A 23,704-nucleotide genomic window follows, 5' to 3' on the forward strand; every position below is an offset into this window, starting at 1 on the left:
ATAAGATAATAAAGGATTGGTGTGTTTAGAATACACTGAAAACATACGTTTATACTTCGGAGTGTGTGTCTTTTAACATTTTATAAATTGTCTTTAATCTATTATTATGTTCTTATTTTACTAGTGAAAAATACTCGAATTTGTCCAGCCGTCTTAAGTCAGTTCAGTTTTTGCGATTTATATTTATTTATTACGTAATCCTACAGCTAACAAATATCATATATATACATTATACAATCATATCATATATTTACAAAAAGGTTCAAACATTAACAAAAGGGAAAAACAGTTTAAATTTATTCAATACTTACTTAGATATTACTTAGTTAAATAACTAAGTAATATCTAATTTGGCTGTGTTGTGTGATGGTGTGAAAGTGAGACACACCTTCACGTACTCACCACGTGAAGGTGTGTGTGGGGTGTGCTCATGATGCTCATGCTCGTATACTTAGATATCTTATTGTATTATTATTCCTCCAAAGAAAACTAACTCTAAGTTTCAGCGTTCCCTTTTCACGTGAAGACGGGTGCTTTATTATTTATTTCCAGCACTCGGGCGCGCAGTGCACTACACTAAACTTCTACAGTCATAAAACGCCCTGTAGCTATTCACGAACTATTCGAAGCAAATTAGAAGTTGGGAACTAAACGCTTCGTCATAAGACCGTAAGCAAATAGAAAGAGACCATATTAAAACTTGTGCCCAAAGTTTGGGCGATGACGATGCATTGTAACGTAGGTAAATCGGGAGTTTGAACGTAATTTTTATATTATATATATTTATTAATATAACTGGGCAAACGGGCAAGGGGCTCACCTGATGTTAAGTGACATATCTACGTCATGTGGACTCACATTGCCCCAAGGCTCGCAAGTGCTTTGCCTTTTTGATAAACCATTTTCGTTTATAGTTGGTACAATATGTAGATAACATTTGCAGAGTATAAGAACTAAATACTAATAGCCTGTTGAGTGTGTATGGTTTACAATCCATTTGACAGGTTTATTTCGTCTGAGAATCATCGTTTGGTTATCCAATATATATAATAGATTTGAAAGCGGGAAATTATTTTAATGACATGATTAACTATGGTTTTAAGTAGGGCTTCCGTTGGGTAACTAAAAAAAAACACTCGAATTTATAAAAGGGGAGGTTCTCAAATTCTGTTCAACGTCGCCTAGACTGAATAGAATTTACTTTCCGATGTAAACCTGGAAAGTTCGAAGGATTTTTAAAATCTATAAACTGTCTTGATGCTATTTGGCTGTTTTTGCTATTGCAATTAATTTTGAGCACAATTCATTAAAGCATGAAGATTCAGTGAAAATATGTGTTATAGAATAACCCTCGAGTGTCGTGCGGTTGTAATTTTTGAAATGATTATACAAATTGTATAGTTCCATGACATATTGAAGTTAATAAATGTTCCTTCAAAAACCCACAGTTTAAATCCAAGGACAACAAGTTCTGAATAATTTTATTTATTTTAAAGCTCTGTATCAGTAGGCGAGTTCCGGTCTATATTTTGGCCGGAAGCCATCTGGTAATCTTGCAACCATTAATTATACTTTAACTCGATTATACATCCGTGTATTTGAGCAGTCAAAAGTTTAAAACAAGTCGATTTATACGGTTATATTAAAACAGATACGAAAAACTTATTTACTAGATTTAAATATTTTTTTATAAATTGGAAAAGAAGATGTCCTAGTTCTACTAACATACGGTCGCTACCGCTGAACACTTAATGTATATCCAAGAGGTCTTAAATTTGATTACCGGCGAAACAACTACGTACGTCAATGAAACAAAGAGAAATGTGAGATTTACTAGACAATGGGCTGGACGCTCATTTAGGTCATTTGTTTATCTAATTTGTTTTCTAAGGCTTTGACAATATTATCATGTCTGATATTCGTTCTTACCTAATTTGAAAGTTTGTGTGTTTGCGTTTGTGCTTTTTTGCACGATTTATAATATTTTACTTTGTTTATATAGTAAAGTCTATGCAAATTCTTCTCTGTCGCTGTATAATACTTCGATGTTTTCATTAAGAATAGGCGCAGGCTCCTTGACCACGGCAGAGTTAACAGACTAGATGGACTCTGGACAATGTCAAAGAAATTCAAAAATTCAAAATCATTTATTCATATAGGTAACACAATGTACACTTATGAACGTCAAAAAATAAATATATATAGCTAGATCCCAAATCAAGGGCGTAGAAAGGAAGAGACGAACTGGCAATAAACTCTCTGCCACTCTTTCTAATTGCAATGTCATAGGGGTTGGCTCCGAGTGGATTCAGATAGGCCAATGCAGGGTGACCAGAAATGGCCAAATAAATATGCTGATGATGATGATATTATTAAAGCGCTCTAATGCTATATACTATCCCCTGGCGGTGATGGAGTCGTTCTGCAGAACATTATAAGAAAAGTAATCTTTATTAAAGATTTTTAAAACTCGTTAACACAAATTGAATCAGAGGGTACAATTTCCTGTCATGAGACGAGTTAAAATGTCCATAAATAAAAATGTTGCAATTGCAAACGATCTGTATGAAAATTCAATATCCGTTTGGGAAAATTCAATGAATACAAGCCAGTGATTAGGGAATTAAATGCATTTGCGTCGTTTTAGCCGAGTTTCCGTGGAAGGCACAATGTTCCGTAATGAGAGCGAATGTTGGAAATGTTTTAAGAGATAAAATTTATATGAAATAAAAGTTAATTTGTTTTGTGACCCCTTTTTGATCGTAGAAAGTGTTTATCGACACGAAAATTTGTTTTTCTAAGTCTGGTTTAGTTCCATTGTCTTAAAGGCCGGCAAGGGACTCGCGAGCCTCTGGCATTAAGAGTGTCCATGGGCGGCGGTGTTACTTAACATCAGATGTGCCTTCAGCCCGTTTGCGAACAGAGTATCTTTCGCCTTCGTTTGTAGAAAAATGACATTTAGTAAGTATAACTTACATAATAGCAAGAGTAGTAGTAGGAAGAAAAAAAAATAAACTGGGGCTAAAATTTCATATTACACTGTAAAACAGCGTCCTTGTATTTATAAATTAATTATTAAAACCGAATCAATTTACATTGAATATCAACTAAACAAACATGATAATAACTGTTACTTAACAAAATCAATATACCTAGTATCCATCAATGTATTTACTGTTAATAAATCTAAATGGAACTAGCTAACAGTATATTAAATTAATTAGGATGTAATCATAGAGTAGCGGTATTTGAAAATGCTGCAATTAACAGCTAGATAATATCTATTACTATTAATTGAATTGACACGTGAAGATAAAGGTTTTAATTTTAATAAGAAATATTTTAAGTTTATTTTTTTTATATCAAAGATCGGGTATCCAGCCTATGGAACAGCTAACAGCCATAAATAGCAGCTACTCACACCCATGTTTGCTGGCTTTTAAGACTGGGCTTTTTAAAGTTTGGAGGTCATAAATCAGAAATGACCTCCACTGGAAGTTTTTTCCATAGCTTGCTAGTTTGCAAGTTAATGTCTGGTGACTTTCGAATAATAATAATCGGTTTATTGGAAATTCCATCTCACACTTCATCCTTCTTAGGCAATTCATTCACGATCTCCGCCATTAAGTTGTGGAATACGCTGCCCGACTCCGTACGATTGGCTACCTCTCTGTCATCTTTTAAAACTCTTCTGTATAATCATTTCCTAACCTTATCCTATCCTGATCAATCGTGACTTGTATAAATCTTATGTTTCCTTTTACATCACTATTTGTAAGATTAGCTTTTAAGTTTTTAGTCTGTTGTTAATTTTTTTTTTGTATTACTTTAGATTAAGGTACTATGTATATATATATATATATTTTTTTAAATAACATTTGTTTCTGCACTTCTCGCACGAATCATGTTTCTTTTTTTATAGTTTTTTCTTTAACTAGGGTTGCCTGGAAGAGATCGCTTATTAGCGATAAGGCCGCCCGTTGCATCCCTTATAATTTTTTTTTGTATTGTGTTTGATTTATTGTTTTTTGCAACGAAGTGTTAATAAATAAATAAATAAATAATTTTCGAAGAATTCCCATGACCCGAAAACATTTAAAGATCCGAATAAAATCATTACCTTTCACTGGTTGTTGATTACCTACCCCATTCACTTGAATACCTGTCATATGTAAATCCGTAAACACACTGATTAATTGAGAAGGTTTGCGGTACGATCTTTGTTATTAGACCTGTATTCATATGCAAACAACTAAACGAGTGATTCCAGAGAGGTTTGCGGGTTCTTTAATTATGGATATTGCGCTAGTTTCAAGGTTCCCGCTTTTAGTGGGGCTGAACAATTATTACTTTGGCATTGTTTAGATAGATTTATGTTGCCCCAGATGTGATAAATGGACTCTTATAGATAAGTGGGGTACTCATGTGTGGTTGTTGAATATTCGATAAATGAATATTCAACATCCAAAGGCTTCATTTAATTACTAGGCAAGTGTTGGGTGTGTTTTTATGAATTTGCAGCGGGTTACCTTATATCTGGATGAAAAGTATTTCACTTGGAATATTAGACATTTCAACTTTAAAAAATAGAAATTGATGTGGCGCTACAATTTTTATGGGTTTGGGCATCATATTTCTGTTTCAAGATTATTTTTAAATCTAATAGGCAAGTAGGTGATCAGCCTCCTGTGTCTGACACACGCCATCGACTTTTTGGGTCTAAGGCAAGCCGCACATTTACACTATATCGCAGGATATTAAGAAAATAAGTAAAAAAATACAACATAATTACTGGTGCAACAAAAGACGTTAGACAAAAATAACAGACTATATGGAAAAGCGTTCAAATAAGAGTTGTTTTTTATGTAATTACTAATACTAGTCTGAAACTTTTTCTTTTTCTAACACTGATTTTTATCCTTTTCATTTAACGACAAATCTTTGTAACATTAAAATATGCACAGTCCCTTGAGTGTCGTTATATAGAGTTTACACTGTATTTCAAAAAAGAATGCAAACTAAAGAAACAAAATACTTCCCCAAAAAATATCTGTCAAATGACTACTCAGATTTTTGACGTCTTCTACAATTATTTAATCTTAATTGCGTTTGCAAATAAGCAATAACAATAAGACAATAATTTGCGCGAGCCGTGAACATTGTGAAACACAAACTTACGCAATTCAAACATAATTATACTTGTTTGGGTCGTGTGAAGATAATAATATTTCGTCTAATGGTGCTTGAAATTTCATCTCGAACATCGGGAAATTGTTTTGTTTCATGTTTTTACAGGGGTATAAATTAAAACGCGAGTCTTTTGTTAAATGTTTTGCTGCTTCGGATTCATGGTTACCGTAGCAACGTTGGCCGAAAATCTGTATGGATTGATTCACAGAATACATTGAGCTATTCATGACAGTTCGCAAAACACTATTCACTATAACAGTATACACACAAGACTTCATTACTTACATTACCAACTTTTAATACTATTTTTTTTTCTACTACGTATTAGTATTATTACATTCTTTTTTTGCGAATGAGGCGCAAACTAGCTGTGGTCTCTGGTAGAATGATCAGCACTGTGGAACAGTTTGCTCCTCAGCATAATGCTTAGTTAGCGCCAATTACAGCCACAACACACACACGTATTACACACTTAAAACGAACGTTGTTCTTTAAAGGAAGAAGGAAAAAATAAAAAAAATTGTTATCTCTCATAATTTTTTATTTTCTATTATTGTTATTATGTGTGTTTTTTTGTTAGTAATAAATGTTATGTCAACGTCAAAAAGCCTTTTATGAAAAATCTACATCACAGATTATACAAAAACCATGCATTTAAAATGCTGAAAAAGTTATATTGGGTTACCGTATTGTATAGTTAAATTTATGCAGTCAAGTATTCTTAATAATAATGTACGGTATATGAGACAAATATAACTAGTCGTAGGTACCTTCAAGTGGACTCGTAAATAGGTCTGTTATAAAAAAGTTAAAAACTGAGTATTTTCTCGATTGTTTTATTTTAATTTCTAGCGGGTACGTGTCCACGAATGCGGTACAGCGCTGTTTACTCTGCCCGCTACCGACTCTGTTTGCCCTCCCATACAAACACCCCTCATGAAGTCACAGATATACGGAAAACCCTCCCTTAATTTCATAATTGAGCAAAAAACAGGGAAATCGTGAATCGAGCTTTTGTAAAATAAATATGACCCACATTTAGCTTTTTTCGATTTTAATGATAGACAAATGTTATAGATACTAAAAAACGTTGCCGACGCGTTTTGGGATTTATAGGAAAAAATTAAAATTAAAAGTTTGCCAGGGTTTTGATTTTTAATTAAGTTAAAAAAAAACGAGACTTTAGGTTGTGCTGTGCAATTTGTTAGGTTACTATTAATAATACCTTTTTGTAAATTTTGTTTATATCCTGTCCTTTTATACGCTTAGATAATATTAAACATTATTATCTGTTGTATTGGTTCTATATGTGATATTTCTGAACCACCGATAGAGTGTACTAATTCTTAAAAAGCCGACAACGCACTTGCGATCCCTGTTACAATCTGAGTGTGTATGGGCGGCTATCACTTAATATCAGGTGAGCTATATAAAAATAAATATATATTAATGCGTATTTATTAAACAAATGACACCCCAACATCAATCCAATTTATCATAAAACGATAACGTGAAATCTTTTTTGTAACTTATTCCTCAATAATGATGACAGCGATACATCATGTATATTGTATAATCAGAAATATTCATACTTACGCGTAGCTTCAAGATCACCGAGAGCTTGCGAGAATTAGCAGAGCCGAGCTTCGCGGCGTATTAGCCCAGATTAAAGCCAACAATGGGCAGTGGTCCAACACAACATCTCATAATGTTTTGGCATTCAAACAGACGTCTGCGAAGAATGACTGTGCCTTTTTCGTTGCTAAATTGCCGGGAAGTGTGAATGCTGGTTTAAGCTAGCTTTGTTGAAATGACAATTAGACAATTTTTTTACGAGTACGCATCACTAATGGAAATATATGTCTCTGGATTTTCCAAAAACTTGTTTGTCTGTTGACACAAGAACTATCTACTTAAGTTACTACTTAGTTCATACAACTTAAAAAACAAAACAAACCAGTGGCGCTACAACCTCTTTTGGTCTGGGCCTCAGATTTCTGTATCTGTCTAATTTTGTCAATCTAAAAGCCAAGTAGGTGATTATCCTCCTGTGCTTGACACACCGTTTGAGCGACTGTTAAATGCGCACATAGATAGAAAGTCCATTGGAGCACAGACAGGGATTGAAACAACGACCTTAAGGATGAGAGTCGCTCGCTAAAGCCACTAGGTCAATACTGCTTACTTACTCTTGATTTAAAGATCCATTTTATTTGACATAAAAATAATGTACATATAACTAGTGTAGTAGGTTTATAATAATTCCTTTATAGGTAGATAGGTTATTCATTTTGAATAAAGCTTCCAAGTTTCCTATACCAGTCAAAAAGGTTTTCTTAAACAAACAATATAATTGAATTAAATCAAAAGTTATTTATAAATCAAAACGATATCGTTTTCTACATATTTATGTAGATGAGTTTAAGTAACTCGTAGATGATGTAAGAAATAACCCCGCCCATATATCATAAAACGTAAATGTACGTGACTGTACGTAGTTGATTTACAGTCGAACTACGTGTAAGTCACATCTGCCTTAAGCTTTAACGATATCTCGTTTTAGTATGTAATGTGAGGTAATTATAGTTTATTAAACTGTTGCATAATTAGCGCTATTAAAGGTTATTTTGCGCCTGTATATGACCTTGGACATACTAAAGTGATCTGAAGTGAAGCGTTATTGAAAAGTGGTAAAAATAAATTCCTAAACATAACTAAGCTATAGATAAAAAAACAAATAGTTTAATTAAAAATATATTAATTAATATAGTACATGGACCCATAGATAGGAATTAAAAGTATAAAAAAGACGCGCGCTTTGAAGGGTTTTTTAATATGTAAAATAAGTATTGCTGCGATCGTTGCTTGGATAGACTAGAGACAGAACTTCTTTTATAATTTGTTTTACAAAATGTAAGTAGATGCTGATTTTGCTTAATCGTAATTTTTTTCATCAAGTAAGAAATAGGTGAATATGTAGGTACTAAAACTCCACAGAATTATCCCAATTTTTATATAGTGCAGTGCAGTGCATTTTAAGTTTTATGTTTGCATGTAGCTTATGACGTTTGCGATAATATCTCCTGGAAATAAATTGCCGGCCCAGATGCGATTTGATAAGCTTAACTTAGTAGAAGTGTGTCTAATATACTCACCGCTTTATGAGCTTCTAACTGTCAAATATTTCACTTTAATAGCAAACATTTTGATAGTGTACGGGCTTTTGGTAAGCTCGTGTAGAATAATGCACTTCTCTGACCATGGTGCTTTTAAATAAACAAATTTGGAACAACACATTGACTTTAGACCTTATATTATAGTTTATGTTATTATATTTAATTTTAGTATACCTCTGACGGTGCGACGGCCTCCTCCAAATTCTTTCATTTGTCTCTGTTATTACATATTCCCAGGTTTCTGGTGGGCGTCCTCTATTTTTTTAAGCTTTCGTTGCTTACTTTCGTTCTTCTAATAAAATGTATGTGGGTAAATTTTGTAACGTCCCATTTTCTTGTATTTTTAAAAACGCACTCAGGGGATATCTATCCTCCCATTAAGAATATAGTGCAATAATATGCGTGTCTCTCCGTCGACATTCTAATGAGTCTAAAATAAAATATTTGCAAGAATCTGTATAACTAACGAAACATTGATGCTGTTTAAAATGGTTGGTCTAGATAGTAAAAGATGTAGAGGAAAGATCATGTGTCACCTGGGACCGGATATAAACAAAACAGAATATAATAGTGCCTGGTGAACTGACTCTATTAAAATCCTACCAAGATCATTTCAGAGATGGAAGAGATATTCCACATATCATGAGAGGATCCGTATTGTAGTAATTTGCCAATAATTTCAGACCCAATTTAGAATGAATAATTATTTAAACGGACGTGGAAACCTATCTGATTTAAGCTTTCTAGTAATGAATTCTCTTCGCTAAAACCATTTTAATTCTACGGGAACATAGTCGCTATCTCTGTATTAACAACTACATTTTAACTCAAATATTAGGTAGTATTTTCATTTCAGTACAATTCCAAAAAATAAATTGGCGGATTGTAACTACGTTTTTACACGAATGAAAAACTAATTGCATTTCACTAAATTAACTATTCCATTGTCTGTGTAGTAGTAATAGCTTTGTACAACCTAACTAATCATTTAGAGTCACTGTAGTTACACACTATACAAAAACAAATTATATAGATTAAATAATTTTATTATTACACTACTTGTATTATAGCTTTGATAGCTTTGTGAAAATAATTACGTTGAAGTTATATTTGAATCTTGGTATAGTTAGATATGATAAGTGTCTAATCTAATTTAACATTTCATATAGATGTGTCCTAAAAATAAATCAGTAGCCTCAGATCTCTGTATCTGTTACATAATTATTTGTCAATCTAATAGAAAAGCGGTGGTCAGCCTCCTGTGACTGTCACACGCCGTCGACTTTTTGGGTCCAAAGCAAGCCGGTTTTTTCACTGTCTCCCTCTAGGCACAAAGAAGAAAGTCAATTGGTGCACAGGGATCGAACCTAGAACCTCAGTGATGAAATTCACACCCTGAAGCCACTAGGCCAACACTGCATATAAAATCAGTATTTGTACCTAAATACAGAAAACCGCTAATCTTAAAGTTTCTTCTTAACGTATCATTATAATTTCCGTATCGAGAACAAGACTTGAGACTTGCGAAAGATATACAATATATAAGATATACATATAGACTCAGATATTAGGATCAGATTCACATTGAACGGGATTTGTTAGTGAAAAGTCAAATTATTCATGTACTTATAAACTTACTTATAGACTAATGAACGTCAAAAAAAGAAATACACATTAAATGCTTCTAATTTTACATTTACTGCCAGTTCTCAAATCAAGGACGTAGAACGGAAGAGAAGAACTGGCAATAACCTCATTCACTCACACATGTTTTGACGGACATTGAATGGCATTCTATATTTTCCACTCTAGATTTGAATCCGCGCTTCACTTGAACGTGAACCACTAAACTAATAAGGTGATATAGGCAAATATGAACAGTTTAGTTAATATAGGAGAACGCTGTACGGTTTCCCGATAGAGCTACCAATTCGGTACTATCTCCTATTTTGAGAATATCAGCTTACAGATTAACGTAGTCAGAAACAATGCGCAATATACTTACCGAATAACGCAATGTTTTCGTTGACTCTACTCAAACAGAATGCTTAAAATCATCGGATATGGCTTAAGCATTTTGTATTTAAAGTGAAAAATTTCGTATACTGATTGCTTGTATTTTTTGTTTATATTTATCCTTAAATAACGTACGTTCAGTATTTATATTTTGCGTTGAAGATTTTTATTTATTGCAAAAATATTCGTATACGTATGTCAAATGACGAAGTATTATTTAATTTATCAATGATTAGTATGTTTCCGTGTTATGGGTAAACCCGTATGTAAGTGAATTCTCAAATGTTTTGAAGAGATTTCAAGTATTTTTTTCTACCGACTGACTAGCGCGTAACTCGGTGGTCTTTAGTACGAACCCCGGTAAAACATGTTTCGTCTGCTTGCCGTAATCATTTAAATAGATGCGAAAATGTCTTACCTATATAGAAATGTATCTGCCCCTTTTGGTGCGGAATTTCATAAATAAATTTGGTCGTAATACCCCATAGACGATACCGCGGGCAGAAAATAATAGAAGTTCGTTTTGTGAATGAATCTACGCGAATTGACCACACACAATATTGAATCGTTTCCCATTTCCACGCTTCACGCAGCCGGCTTGTTTTACGAACCACTGTTTCATTCGTAAAACTACAAAGACCCAATTTAGTTCGGGTCTATTTGTAAATTAAAAACAACCTAATGTAGCTTCAAATGGACTTTATTTGCTAGTTTTTACGGCGAACTAGATTCTTTCGACTGATACGGTTCGAGCTCTACAAAACATTGTAAGAGCGATACAGGATAAAATGTTGCTAGTAATGAACAATTTGATTGCTATTATTATATATCGAGTATAGTCAAAGTCAATAATATGTTAATTACATGAATATATCTATCATGATTTCCCCGTACTAGACTATCTAAAGTTAGTAATTCTTTTTTGGGAAAAGGGATACTCTTCTTTAATAAAATCCCAGAGGCTCTTTTATCTCTACCTTTCAATAAATTTAAGAAATGTATTAAAGAAAAGCTGTGTAAAAAGGCTTACTATAAAGTCAACGATTATCTAGATGATAAAAGGGCCTGGGACTAGTGCTAGACAGGCTACTTCTAATTAATTTGCGATATTTGTTTTAAAATAAGTGTTGTTTGATGATTTGCTATTTTAACAGAGTACCGAGAGTTTTTTACGCCGGCTTTTTCTCTCGGCCTACACCCTCTGTCTTCTTTGCCGATGAGTAGGGATGCCTACAAATTCAAATTGTGGAATAAGTGATACATGTATCTTATGTTCCTTAATAAACATATTTTATTTTATTTATTTTATTTTATGATATTATCACCAAAAAAGTTGGTTTGAATAACTATTATCTATTGATTGATTAAATAAAATTAGTATACATTTTCATTTACTACCAGTACAACAACAGTGCCTTAGTGGTGACTTACGTGTATGTGTGGTTGATTTTAAAATTAAATTCTGAATTATGAATATTAAATGCGCATGATAAAAGGCTTCCTTGCTTGATCCTTCGAATTTGAGTGAAGATCGCCGCTTTCGCCATATATCGAACGATCGAATTGAAGTTAGCTGCGTTAACAATACGTATTATCTGAAGAACTTAGATTCGAGAACGAAACTATAATTGTTTCGTGAGTAATCACCTACTTGCCGAAAAATATAACACACTAGTTCAAGTTGAAATTGAGCCTTAGGGATTATTTGATTTATTTTTTAAGACAATTCACACCAATTGACCTAGTCCCATGCTAAGCTGGTGAAGCTTGTGTTATGGGTACTAGGCAACGGATATACATACATATTATACATAGATAGACCTAAGCACAACATCAATTGCTCATCATATCGATGTTCGTCTCAGCCGGGTATCGAACCCGGGACCCATGGATTCGCAGTCAGGGGTACAAACCACTAGACCAAGCACCGCAATAAAAGTACAAAACAGCCGGCCTAAAACGTGCCAATTCAAGCGATTCCTATTACAAAGGCCCGCATGACGTACAGCTAATAAAGTCATGTATCGAACGAAAACAGTGAAATAGAGGTCTACCAGTAAATCAAGCATTTATTCGGTCGCGCCGCGTCATCAAATCATGCCCGTTGCCTTGTTGGTTCGGAAATTGTGGATGCAACTTGTTAGTTACAATACGCTGGATTTGAATTTTTTACTCTTACATATTTGTATTGTTGATAGTTTCTAGTGTAATATGTTTGGTTTTATTTAAATAATTCTTTACGCGATTTTTTTTATCATTTAAATAAAATGAGTGCGTTTCAGGCACTTCGAGACAATTATTGTGCCCTTTTTAAAGGCAGTTTTTGCCGCGCCCCATCACTATATAGAACTAGCTGCACACCGATGTATTCGGCTTAGGGTCCTTCAAGAAAAGAGCGTATCAATTCTTAGAAGGCCGGCAACGAACTTGCGTTTGACCTTGGTATATATCCTATATATAAATTTCTCGTGTCACAATGTTCGTTCCCATACTCCTCCGAAACGGTTCGACCGATTCTTTAATGAAATTTTCTATGCATATACCAAAAAATTATTATTGATTTAAAAAAAAAAAATTGTATGATACAGCATACAAAAATACATACAACCCTTAATTTTCACGCCTCTACGATCAACCCCTATTTTTTATTATAGTAGATAGTTATTTTTATTGAACTATAGAACACTCGCGAATGCGTTGCCGGCCTTATAAGAATTGATACGCTCTTTTCTTGAAGGACCCTAAGTGAAATTGGTTCGGATTACTTCAGTGGGCAGAGAATTTAAATAAATAATATAAGAGATAACACATATTTAATTTTCTTATAATATATCTGAATAAATATATCTGAAACGTGTTAAACTGATGAAACAGATTCTACAGTCTTTAATCTAAGGGTAGGTCAGTTCAAATCAGAATATTGGATCCATCCGTTGTAAGCCTTAATTGCCTCTACGATATCGAGCTAAGAGATATGGGAGGCCCCTATCGTATCTATGTTTTATAAGTTTATTGTGTTTGGGTATATATTTTACAAAAAAATATTTTACCTCAGTAATAACAATACAGCCTCATTGATTCGCTGATACACTATTTTATAAAACATGGCACTAATAGCTAGTGTAAGAGCTAGTTGATCTAGTTCTTAGGGTAGGAAATTAAACACTCCAATGATGACTTGATTCACTATAATTCACTTCACTGACTTTACATAAACTGTATAAGTTCAAACTTGAATAAAGAAATTGCCCGTGCGCATGTGTCACAACCTCTTTTATAATCTATTCCTTACTCCGACTCGACCATCCCACTTCGGGGAGATGTTCGAGTCAATTCGTAAACAACCGAACGAGTCAAATGAGTATCTATTGCAAATGCGCACTTGTAGCAAGATTCTTAAGAATGTTTAGAATTTAATTAAATAGATATTCAAAGCTAACACTAAACTAAAACTAACACGAAAGCTATTTTAGTTTCAGTTTCAATAATAAAAGCTTCCATCTTGTGCTTTTTCCTGTCAGTCTTCTTGTGCTTTTTACTTTGGGCGACCTCTCCTTCTTTTCCCTGGAGTTCTTTTCCACCCGAATACCCTATTCAGTTACTAACTCCCCTCACTTTCATTACATACTTTTCTTTATTTTAATTTTGGACTGTTAGATATTTATGTAATACCTATTTAAATCTCACTAGCACATGTCACGTTAACTTGCTTCCTATGATTACAATAAATGCCCTCCAAGCTATGATATACGGAAAAACGGTAAAAAATTCTTCTTATTATAGCACAGGAAATATAATTTTACAAATATATGACAGTCCTAGGATGTGCATAATGTGGAATAATATATCTGTTAGAAAGTATTATTTTCCAATGAAACCTAATTTGCCAACCGTACTAACCCGTAAGCGGCAATTGCTTTTGAATATAAGTAGCCTCCATTTTCCAAGATATTAAGTAGGAAAATGAGGCATACCGTTGGAAAATTACCCCAGAATTCATACCACTGTCGTACTAGTTACACCACTCACAGACCATTAAATTTAATATGTGCATTATATTGGTCTGGCTTGCCTGAACGAGCTCACATTTGCTAATGGGGTATGAAATGACGTCACTATACATATAACCACTCAAGATGCTAAATTATTATCATGCTACCGTTATCATCTTATTAGGTCGTAAAGCTGTGTAAATGTTCCAAGTTTAATAGATTCAATGTGTACACAAGATAGCATTAATACAATGATATTTTGATACCACGCAAACAATACTGCATTATTTTGATTAATAAAATTACGTAGGTTTTTCTTTGTTTAATTCATTTATCGTTATAAATCAACCTTTCAATTAATGCCTGATTAAAGAAGTCTAGATTGCTATTTTGATTCGCGATGCCGGTGTTTCGGGAGGTTTTATGGTCCAAGATCCCAGGGCCGCCAGACATCACGTATTTTCTGACGGATGAAATGTGGACGATTGGGTAGTGTAAGTATGTACTATGATCGTATGCCTACCTGCTAGCTTGGTCAAACGGCCAATTTCCAGGTATCAGGTAATTAAGGTACACAAAAACATTACTTACTTCACGTAAATTCTCATGGCTGATTTTTATATATGTTTTCGAGTGTATAGTTAAAAATAAATTGTCAATACTCCCAGACACTTTCCGTCGGCCATATTGCTTAACAGACGCTTTAAGGGTCTCAAAATAATTAGTCAACTTCACGTAAATTCTGACGCTCCATTTTTATATATGTTCATCCGACAACTATTTTAAAAGCTTTGACAAGAAGACAGACCGATCCAAGGGGCCAATCATCCCCTAAACTAAATTTTAATATCTCTATGAGTGAGAGAGCATTATCTACGCGCATGAGACTGAGTGAGACCGACTGCGCTGTTAAAGCCATGAAAATTACTTGAAAAATTATTATTATTCAAAAAGGGCAAGCAAAAGCCGTTTAATATTTTGAAGAAAAATGAAGAGTACCAACAAAGCATTTCACCGTTTTGGTACGTTGGATTTTGTTGGTGATGTAGATGAAGAAGAACGTGTATTCAACATAATACAAAAATTTATCTGTGATGTTTACAATTTTCCTGGAATAATTGATGTAGATGCTGCCAGACTACAGTTGTTTATCATTTACATACATGGTATCTGATATAAATGAAGAATTCAATCGAAAGAATTTAAGAAACTTCGATGCCAGTAACTTACCACCTTGTAAAAGTGAGCTTTGGCAACAGTTTCGACGGGCTAGCTTTGGAACAATGCAAGTATGAAGATGATAAATATTTTCAACCCCGAAAACAATGGCTGGACACTACAAGATGGTAAATATGATTTTCATTGGTTCGATGGAGATCAATTACTGGGTTTTGTCAATGAGTCGCTGGAAGAACAATCAGGTAAATTATTTTCGTTTCTCATATTATTTGTATCTTTTTAGTTTTTTCAGACCTTCATTGTTTAACTTGTTTTTTACAGAGGAAGAAAATAAGGATAATGCTGATGATGACGATCACGATTTAGATATTCAATTTCAAGATTGATATTTGATGATGATGATAACGAAGATTAAAAGCCACTGTTAAGAAATATTGAAGAATTAATATTTTTCCACTTTGTTTCCAAATTTCCAATAAATAATTAATTAAAAAAATTGCTGCTATTTAAATATAAGTGGTATTTTTAAAAAATATTTTTTAGTTCTAATTAATAAATTGAAAAAAAAAAAAAAAAATGTCGGCTAACTTTAGTATTATTTATTATGTGTCAATTTTTTTATTATTTTTGTTGCTATAATTTACTTGTCAACAAAAGTTCTAAAAATTATAAAATATCTGTTCAAGTAATTTTCATGGCTTTAACAGCGCAGTCGGTCTCACTCAGTCTCATGCGCGTAGATAATGCTCTCTCACTCATAGAGATATTAAAATTTAGTTTAGGGGATGATTGGCCCCTTGGATCGGTCTGTCTTCTTGTCAAAGCTTTTAAAATAGTTGTCGGATGAACATATATAAAAATGGAGCGTCAGAATTTACGTGAAGTTGACTAATTATTTTGAGACCATTAAAGCGTCTGTTAAGCAATATGACCGACGGAAAGTGTCTGGGAGTATTGACAATTTATTTTTAACTATACACTCGAAAACATATATAAAAATCAGCCATGAGAATTTTCGTGAAGTAAGTAATGTTTTTGTGTACCTTGATTACCTGATACCTGGAAATTGGCCGTTTGACCAAGCTAGCAGGTAGGCATACGATCATAGTACATACTAACACTACCCAATCGTCCACATTTCATCCGTCAGAAAATACGTGACGTCTGGCGGCCCTGGGATCTTGCTCTATTATTTCTCTCTAAAAATTAATTAATATTTCGGTATGATTTCTACCATAGATAAATTCCGCCCTGTTTCGTAATTTGTGTCAATTTCCTGATGTCAACATATGCTATACTGTGGGTGGATACTTTCTCTTGAAGCGTAAATACATAATCGTAGAGTACTATAGAAGTGAGTAAATAAGCGCTACGTGCTACACGCTACAGGCCAAATGCTACGCAATATCGATCAAAGTCTACATTGTAGATACTACGCGCTACAACGCAGTAAGAACTCTTTAATATTAAATACTAATAGACCATTATTAATCAACGCTTTGCTGAACAAAACGGATCGATTTTCAATATAAAATGTAAAGTCTAACCAAGGATTTTAAACTGAATAATAAATCGCAATTCCAATCCACATGTCCGTATTCCATTGCGGAGTAGACTAATTTTGCTAATGGTGTGTCCTACCGCGCGTTCAATGCATTTAATGGTAAAGGTATTTTGCAAAAAGATTTGCCGATAACTGAGTGGGTTCAAGTGGTTTTTTTTTTCGAGGAATATTGTAGATTTTTTATATTAAAAGTGGACATTTTGCATGATTGGTGCTTTGCTTTGTTAACACGTATAAGCGTATTCATTTTAAACGTTTCGACGTTTGAGAATACTACACTTATTTAAATAATTGATTTAATTAATAGAAACACACAAAAATTGATTTTAAGGCAATATTTATTGCTCAAAGGAAGGTCTTACATTTAACTTATAATTAATAATATATTATAATTCGTGATCTCAAAAGAGATTTAGATTTAAAGTTTACCTATGAAAAGGTAGGTCCATAGTTGATCCATATTTTGTAGGAACATTTATCGTTCATATTTTAAAATTGTATAAGTCAATATACTAACTAATCCCTCGCATAAATCGCCACTGGTTCGCGGGTTTTAGACAGAAACGCGTAGTGTACGAATATTTACATCAGTGATAACACTGACAGCGCAACGCGGATTAGCCGTCCGGTGACAGCGACATTTGTTTCAGTACCACGAGATAATTTATTGCGCTGTGTGTGACAATTTACCGGAATAAAAGTTTAGCGTTATGACCTAGATAGTTTGAAAAATATTCGTTTTACGTAAACCAACTCGATAGACGTCTAACGGGAATAATACATGTATAAATAAACAGTTGACTCGATTTATTTAGACTACTTTTTGAAATCCGTTAATTTATGTATTAACGAGTAGATAACTTTTAACTTTAATTGTAAAATTAAAACCAGTTCAGCAGAAAGTGGTTTTTGTAAGTTTAATCTCCAAAAACTACTGGTCAAGTCAATCACAAGTCTGTGATTTCATTGATCATTTTAATGAAGGTATCACTCAAACCAGGAAAACATATAACCTATACCAATATAGTACGTTTGGGGAACTTTAATTTCAACGGCTCTATGTTATGGTAAGCGTATTAAAATAAATGACACCGCTACAACTGATATTTCACAAAGACGTACTTCGAACACTCAAAGATCACAGACATGATAATTACACGCTTTACTTGTATAAGCACACTCAATCACTTTAATTAAGATTCCCTGTGTCAAGACAGACTCCGTAAACAGTGCTAAGACCTCGTATGGTTAACACAAATATTAGTGTAGGCAACTGTTACCAACTAGTTACAAGAATAAATTGGCTTTGCAGTTTTAAGCAACGTCTCAATTTTTGGTGAATTTAAATCTTACTCTCTCTCTTCAGTCGTAGCTCATGTCTGAGCGTCGTGGCAAAGTAACATCTGGAGCGGAGCGGTTTCCACCGGTTACTGTGCAGCGCCTCTCTTATAACAAAACAAAAATGAGTATTTCAATTGATCGGTCCAGGGAGCGTTCAAGTATTACGTAACGAATTTCGGGGGGGCAGGGGGTCCTTTTGTAAAACGTTACGATGCAGGGCGGGGATTGAATTATGCGTTATTGTTAATATTATTTTCGACTTTCCAGTACTTTACAACCACATAATGGTAACTTTTGGGTATAAAGAGTCACTGGGTGGTCACGAAACGTTTAACTTTTGGGTACAGAAAAACGTTACGGCGCGTTACAGGGGGGGTCAATTATCTCCAAAAGTTGCGTGACGTAATACTTGAACCCTCCCCCATCTGGTTGGTGAACGGCCACGTGATCTTTTACCTACTGTTACCAACCACGATCTTGTTCTCCAAGCTGGGGTGACCCTGCGTATTGTATGGATAAAATATGATATAATTAGAATTTTATATATTTTTCGAAATTGTTTTATAAAATGTTACTTTGATTTTTGTAAAAACATACTGTTTGTCAATACGAACAAGTGTTAATCGCACATACGTAGAAAGGAAAATCCATTTGTGAACAGTTTGGGTCCCAATACACGATCTTAGTCCAAACTGCCTAGCCAACACTGGAAGATCAAAAATCTTTTTATACAGTAGAATTCTGGTCAAACCAAGTGTGATTTGGTAATAAATAACGAATTTATTCGTTGAAAGTTTTGAATTAGTCGTTTGAGTTATTTATAATTCGAATGCAGAACGATTGTCGTGGGAGTTAGCAAATACAGTAGTTAGTTAATTTAGATCGAGACTTGATTAAACGATTCCGAGTTTGAGCGTGATAGATGACGGCTTCTTGTTTCTGTATTTTGTAGGGCTGTTGTTTTTTTACTAACAGTCTAAATCCTGCTTTATTTGTGGAAAATATTTTTGCTTGGTTAGGTGCGTAACACGCGGTTATATTAAGGAAAGTAATAAGCGTCAGCTTATCACGCATTACATTTTTTTAATGTACAATTTGTTTGCATAATATCTTGCAAGACAGAACTTTATACCTTTGTAATTTGTTTGTTTTAAGATTTTTATCGTTTAGCATAAAGCCTGTAAAGAACTTTGAAGTCTCTGGAAAACTTTTGTGACACTAACGTTGTACGTGCCAGATACGAGATTTCTAAAATAGTATTATACATATAGAATATTTTGGCATTTGTCATAGTTCACGCACTTCTACTGGAAATCTCAGTCTAAAACCTATTCACGCGCATATAATTTTTACCTGGAATTAAGTTAATAATAATCTATTGCAAATAAATTAAACAAATATCCAAAAAATGTGTCATTCAAACCGACATTTCGAGACTGCAAAGTTACCGGTATTGATTTAGGTATTTCGTAATTTACATTTTCAGAGTTCATATTTCTTTGTATGTGCAGAAGAAAAGGCCATCCCTATATATTTGAAACTAATATGATTACAGAATAGGGCGAACACAACAGATTAATCACGCATAAACATCGCTTAATAATTCCAACCCAGTTTCACGAATCGACCGTTATTCGTACTTAATATTTATTGTTTGGGGATACAAGTTTTTACGGGTGAATTTTCTTATATTGGTTTGGAACTAGTTCTTAAAGACTTATTAAGTATATATTATACGTGCATTTGAAGAATATACTAGTATACTAATTCGTAGATATTAGTAACCCGCACTTGATTGTTTAAGATTTTATAAAGCAGAGTTTAAATCATGGCCCTATATTACAAAGTAAGACTACAAATCGATTCAGTTATCAATTCTAGAACTTACAAAACAACTCTTGCGAATGCTTCCTTTGTTCCCAGTAATTTAGTTAAAATGGAAATTCGAAAGCAAGTTGTTCTAGGAATTAAGGTAAAACTGATATCCAAAATCAGTGTTCAATCCGTTTCGAAACTATAAAAGCAATTTTTGAACATCTAATGTAAAATTTAAATTTTCTCTGTACGGATACCATGATTTTCCACACAAATATTTGTTTATAAAGCACAACTTTGTGTAATTAATAATAATAAAAGCCTTTTATTGCAGATAGTATTACACTTAAACGCATTTATATTTCTATCATCTCATTCATTTTAGAAATCTGTGTGCCCTTTTTTGGCAAAGGGATCCTCCAAATCCCTTTTCTGTCTGCACTGTCTGCCATGTACCACCAGCTGTTTCCTTAATCTGATCTATCCACCTTCTCAATTGTCTTCCTCTTTTGTGTGGTTGCTGTACCTTAGGCAACAGTTTAATACTTTCTTGGTCCACTTTTCTGTTACTCTGCTATGTGCCCCGCCCATATCCACTTAATTTTTAATTTTTATTAATTGAACTTCTTTAAATTTATTACATTATTTACTAAACTTGAGGCTTTACAGTCGCTGTCAGAAAACTACAGTTGATAAAACGTTCCATTACCTAATCCGGTAGATTTCAAAGAATTTCGGCTTCTCAAGAGGTTAAATGTCGGCATGAGTTTGATTTTCACCTGTATGCAAATATACTGGTCACACCTGCTGACGTATTATTGGAAGTTGTAGAAACGTAGATGTTTGGATAATATTGAATTCTGACGTCATAATACCAAGAGTTCACATGTTTTGATCGAAAGGCAGTTTCAAGGGTTCGAAAGCTAGCTTTGTGAGAAAATGTTGGATTTAAAATAGATTTTTCATCTTATTCTGTATAACTTTTAGATGTCTTATTCCAACTTAAATGTAAATATTATTTTTTAGTGTCTAAGTAGCTTAGTAATCGAAGAGTTAGATTCATGGCAAACAATAATTTTTCGGTTCACATAGTAAATTATCTACATACCTTAATACCCGTTTTGTACCTATTTTATTAAAATATCTGCGTCGTCTGTTAGAACAAACGTTTTTCCTCAATTATTGTGGTGCCGGGTCCTTATTTTATATACATATTTTATTAAGATATTTACTTATATCTTTCCCTATTCCTATATATACATAGGCGAGTGGGGAGAACGTTATACAATAGGATTCTTATTGCCTTGAATTGGGAATAACAGCCTCCACTACAAACCCCTTTTTAAAGTCTACATAGCGTCATATAGTTAAGAGCTTCGGAAGTTCCTAGCTGTATTACTTGAATAAATTAGTCAATAAGGTTCAAGATATTAATTCAATTAAAGCTGTGTCAAATTAAAGAAAAGCAAAAGATACATATTATGACGCATTGTCATACCATACCGTATACGATCAAAATGTAACAAAATATTTTTAATCCATCTCGTATGCGTACAGCGAAGAACGTACATAATTCTGAGCACTTCATTGAAGGGTTCAGCGAGGTCGTCATTAAAATTAAAAATAAATATCAAGTTCATATCAAGTCCTATTCGATGGATCAAATCATTTCAACGTGGAAAATTATTCGATAATATTAAATTTACATCTGTAGCGAAGTTATATTTTGTTTTAAATGCGCATTCTTATTCCGTTTTAAATATTCAGAACGACGCGTTACGGGTCGTTAATTCGTCCTGATGTATGTACGTGTTTCAGGTCCGCACAGCGAACGGATCGTATGGTTCAGAAATACAGAAAAAAATGTGCTTGATCGTGAATAGTGTTAACTGTAGTGATAGACGAACGTGCAAGTGTCGTGATTTACAGGAAAGTTGAGAAACACTTCAAAGATAACAATGGAATATGGTTGAACACTCAACCTAAACTGTGCTTCCGAACGCAGTGAAAACGAAACCTCACATAAAACTTATATAAATTGTTGTACATATTTACCTATAGTTACTAATCGTTGTCCTTTACAATCTTTTTAGATTATATTTCAATGTTTTTTAAATCATCGAAGCGGTTGTCGTATTTTATGTGATATTGTTAGGTTAGGTAAATGTAAGTGGCAAAACTCGGTTGTGATGTGTATAGTGTAAGTAAGTAGCTGGTTATTGGGCTGAAGCGCGGTCGGCCGCGCTGTGATGACGGTGGGTAGTGACGTGGTATTTGGTGCAGGCGCAGGCGCACTCCGGCGCCGGTAAAATGCGAGAGCGGCGACGCGCGCGACACCGCACTACCGCTCTTGTCATCGCATGTCTACTCTTCTTGACCTCCCAAGTCGACGCATCTGGTAAGTCTAGTACAGTTTTAGTTTGCGAAACTCTCATTCTATTTGCGATAAGGCTGGAATTTTAAAGCGTCTAGACTTTGGCCCTTCATGATTACCATAATATTGAGTATAATATTGCAATAAAATGGAAACTTGGGTCGTTCTAAGCAATAAATTGCGACCTTAGCTGAATTCTTGAATCTTAATACGAATACAATATGACTTCGTTAAAGGAATGGGAGTTTAGCCATCTTGCATGCTATTATTAAGTTATTATTTAAGTACGATAATGTAAAGAACGAACTGACGATATAACGAAATTCGTATATAATTATGTGGCTGATGATATAACATCTAATTATTAGATTTATAATTACCGTAGTGTGTGGGAATGTAAACACTTGACATGTGGCCTGATCTGTTTTTTTGTGTACTAGGCATTGATCTATGAAAATTATTTAAGTGAATTGGAGAGTTTCAAATTCATTTATTCATTAAGGTAACACAATGTGCACTTATGTGAATAAAGAAATACATATTAAATGCTTCTAATTTTACATTTACTGCCAGTTCTCAAATTAATGGCGTAGAACGGACGAGAAGAACTGGCAAATAAACTCTCCGTCAATCTTTTTGATCGCCTAGATTTTTGTTTTACAAAATGTTTGTAAGGAGCTGCAACCACTACACCATGTTCCACATGACATCTTAGGAAATTAATAGTTAATTTAAAAATAATAAAAAAACAAAAATGTGTTCTCTATCAGCAGTAGGCATGGTGAAATAGGAGCACGCACTTACATTCTCGTGGAAATAACAGGGAAATATATAGTCGAAATAACTAACATCACCGCATACACGAATTCAAGTCCGACCAGTCACCAAAAGTAGCACCCGTGTGAGTGTTGATCCCTACTGCCTCATTTCTTCATCGTACGAGCCGTATTAAGTCAGAATTTCACCCGCGTCACCTTGACGGCTTCACCGTGGTCCGCTTCACAAGACATTTACTTTTGCGAACTAGCGAACTGTGGAATCGACTCCCTTTGACGTT

General features: G+C 33.9%; 1 protein-coding gene across 9 annotated transcripts in view; it reads left to right on the top strand.

Moving 5' to 3' along the window:
- Window positions 1-23,704, top strand: part of LOC125048905 (tyrosine-protein phosphatase Lar) — a 362,055-nt gene that overhangs the window by 165,505 nt on the left and 172,846 nt on the right. For all 9 annotated transcript variants that reach the window (XM_047647857.1, XM_047647858.1, XM_047647865.1 and 6 more), the window contains exon 3: window positions 22,557-22,671. In XM_047647857.1, coding sequence (XP_047503813.1) covers window positions 22,557-22,671 — 115 coding nt within the window. The remainder of the gene's footprint in view (window positions 1-22,556; window positions 22,672-23,704) is intronic.

Source organism: Pieris napi, chromosome 4, assembly GCF_905475465.1.
Source record: "Pieris napi chromosome 4, ilPieNapi1.2, whole genome shotgun sequence".
NCBI lineage: Eukaryota > Metazoa > Arthropoda > Insecta > Lepidoptera > Pieridae > Pieris > Pieris napi.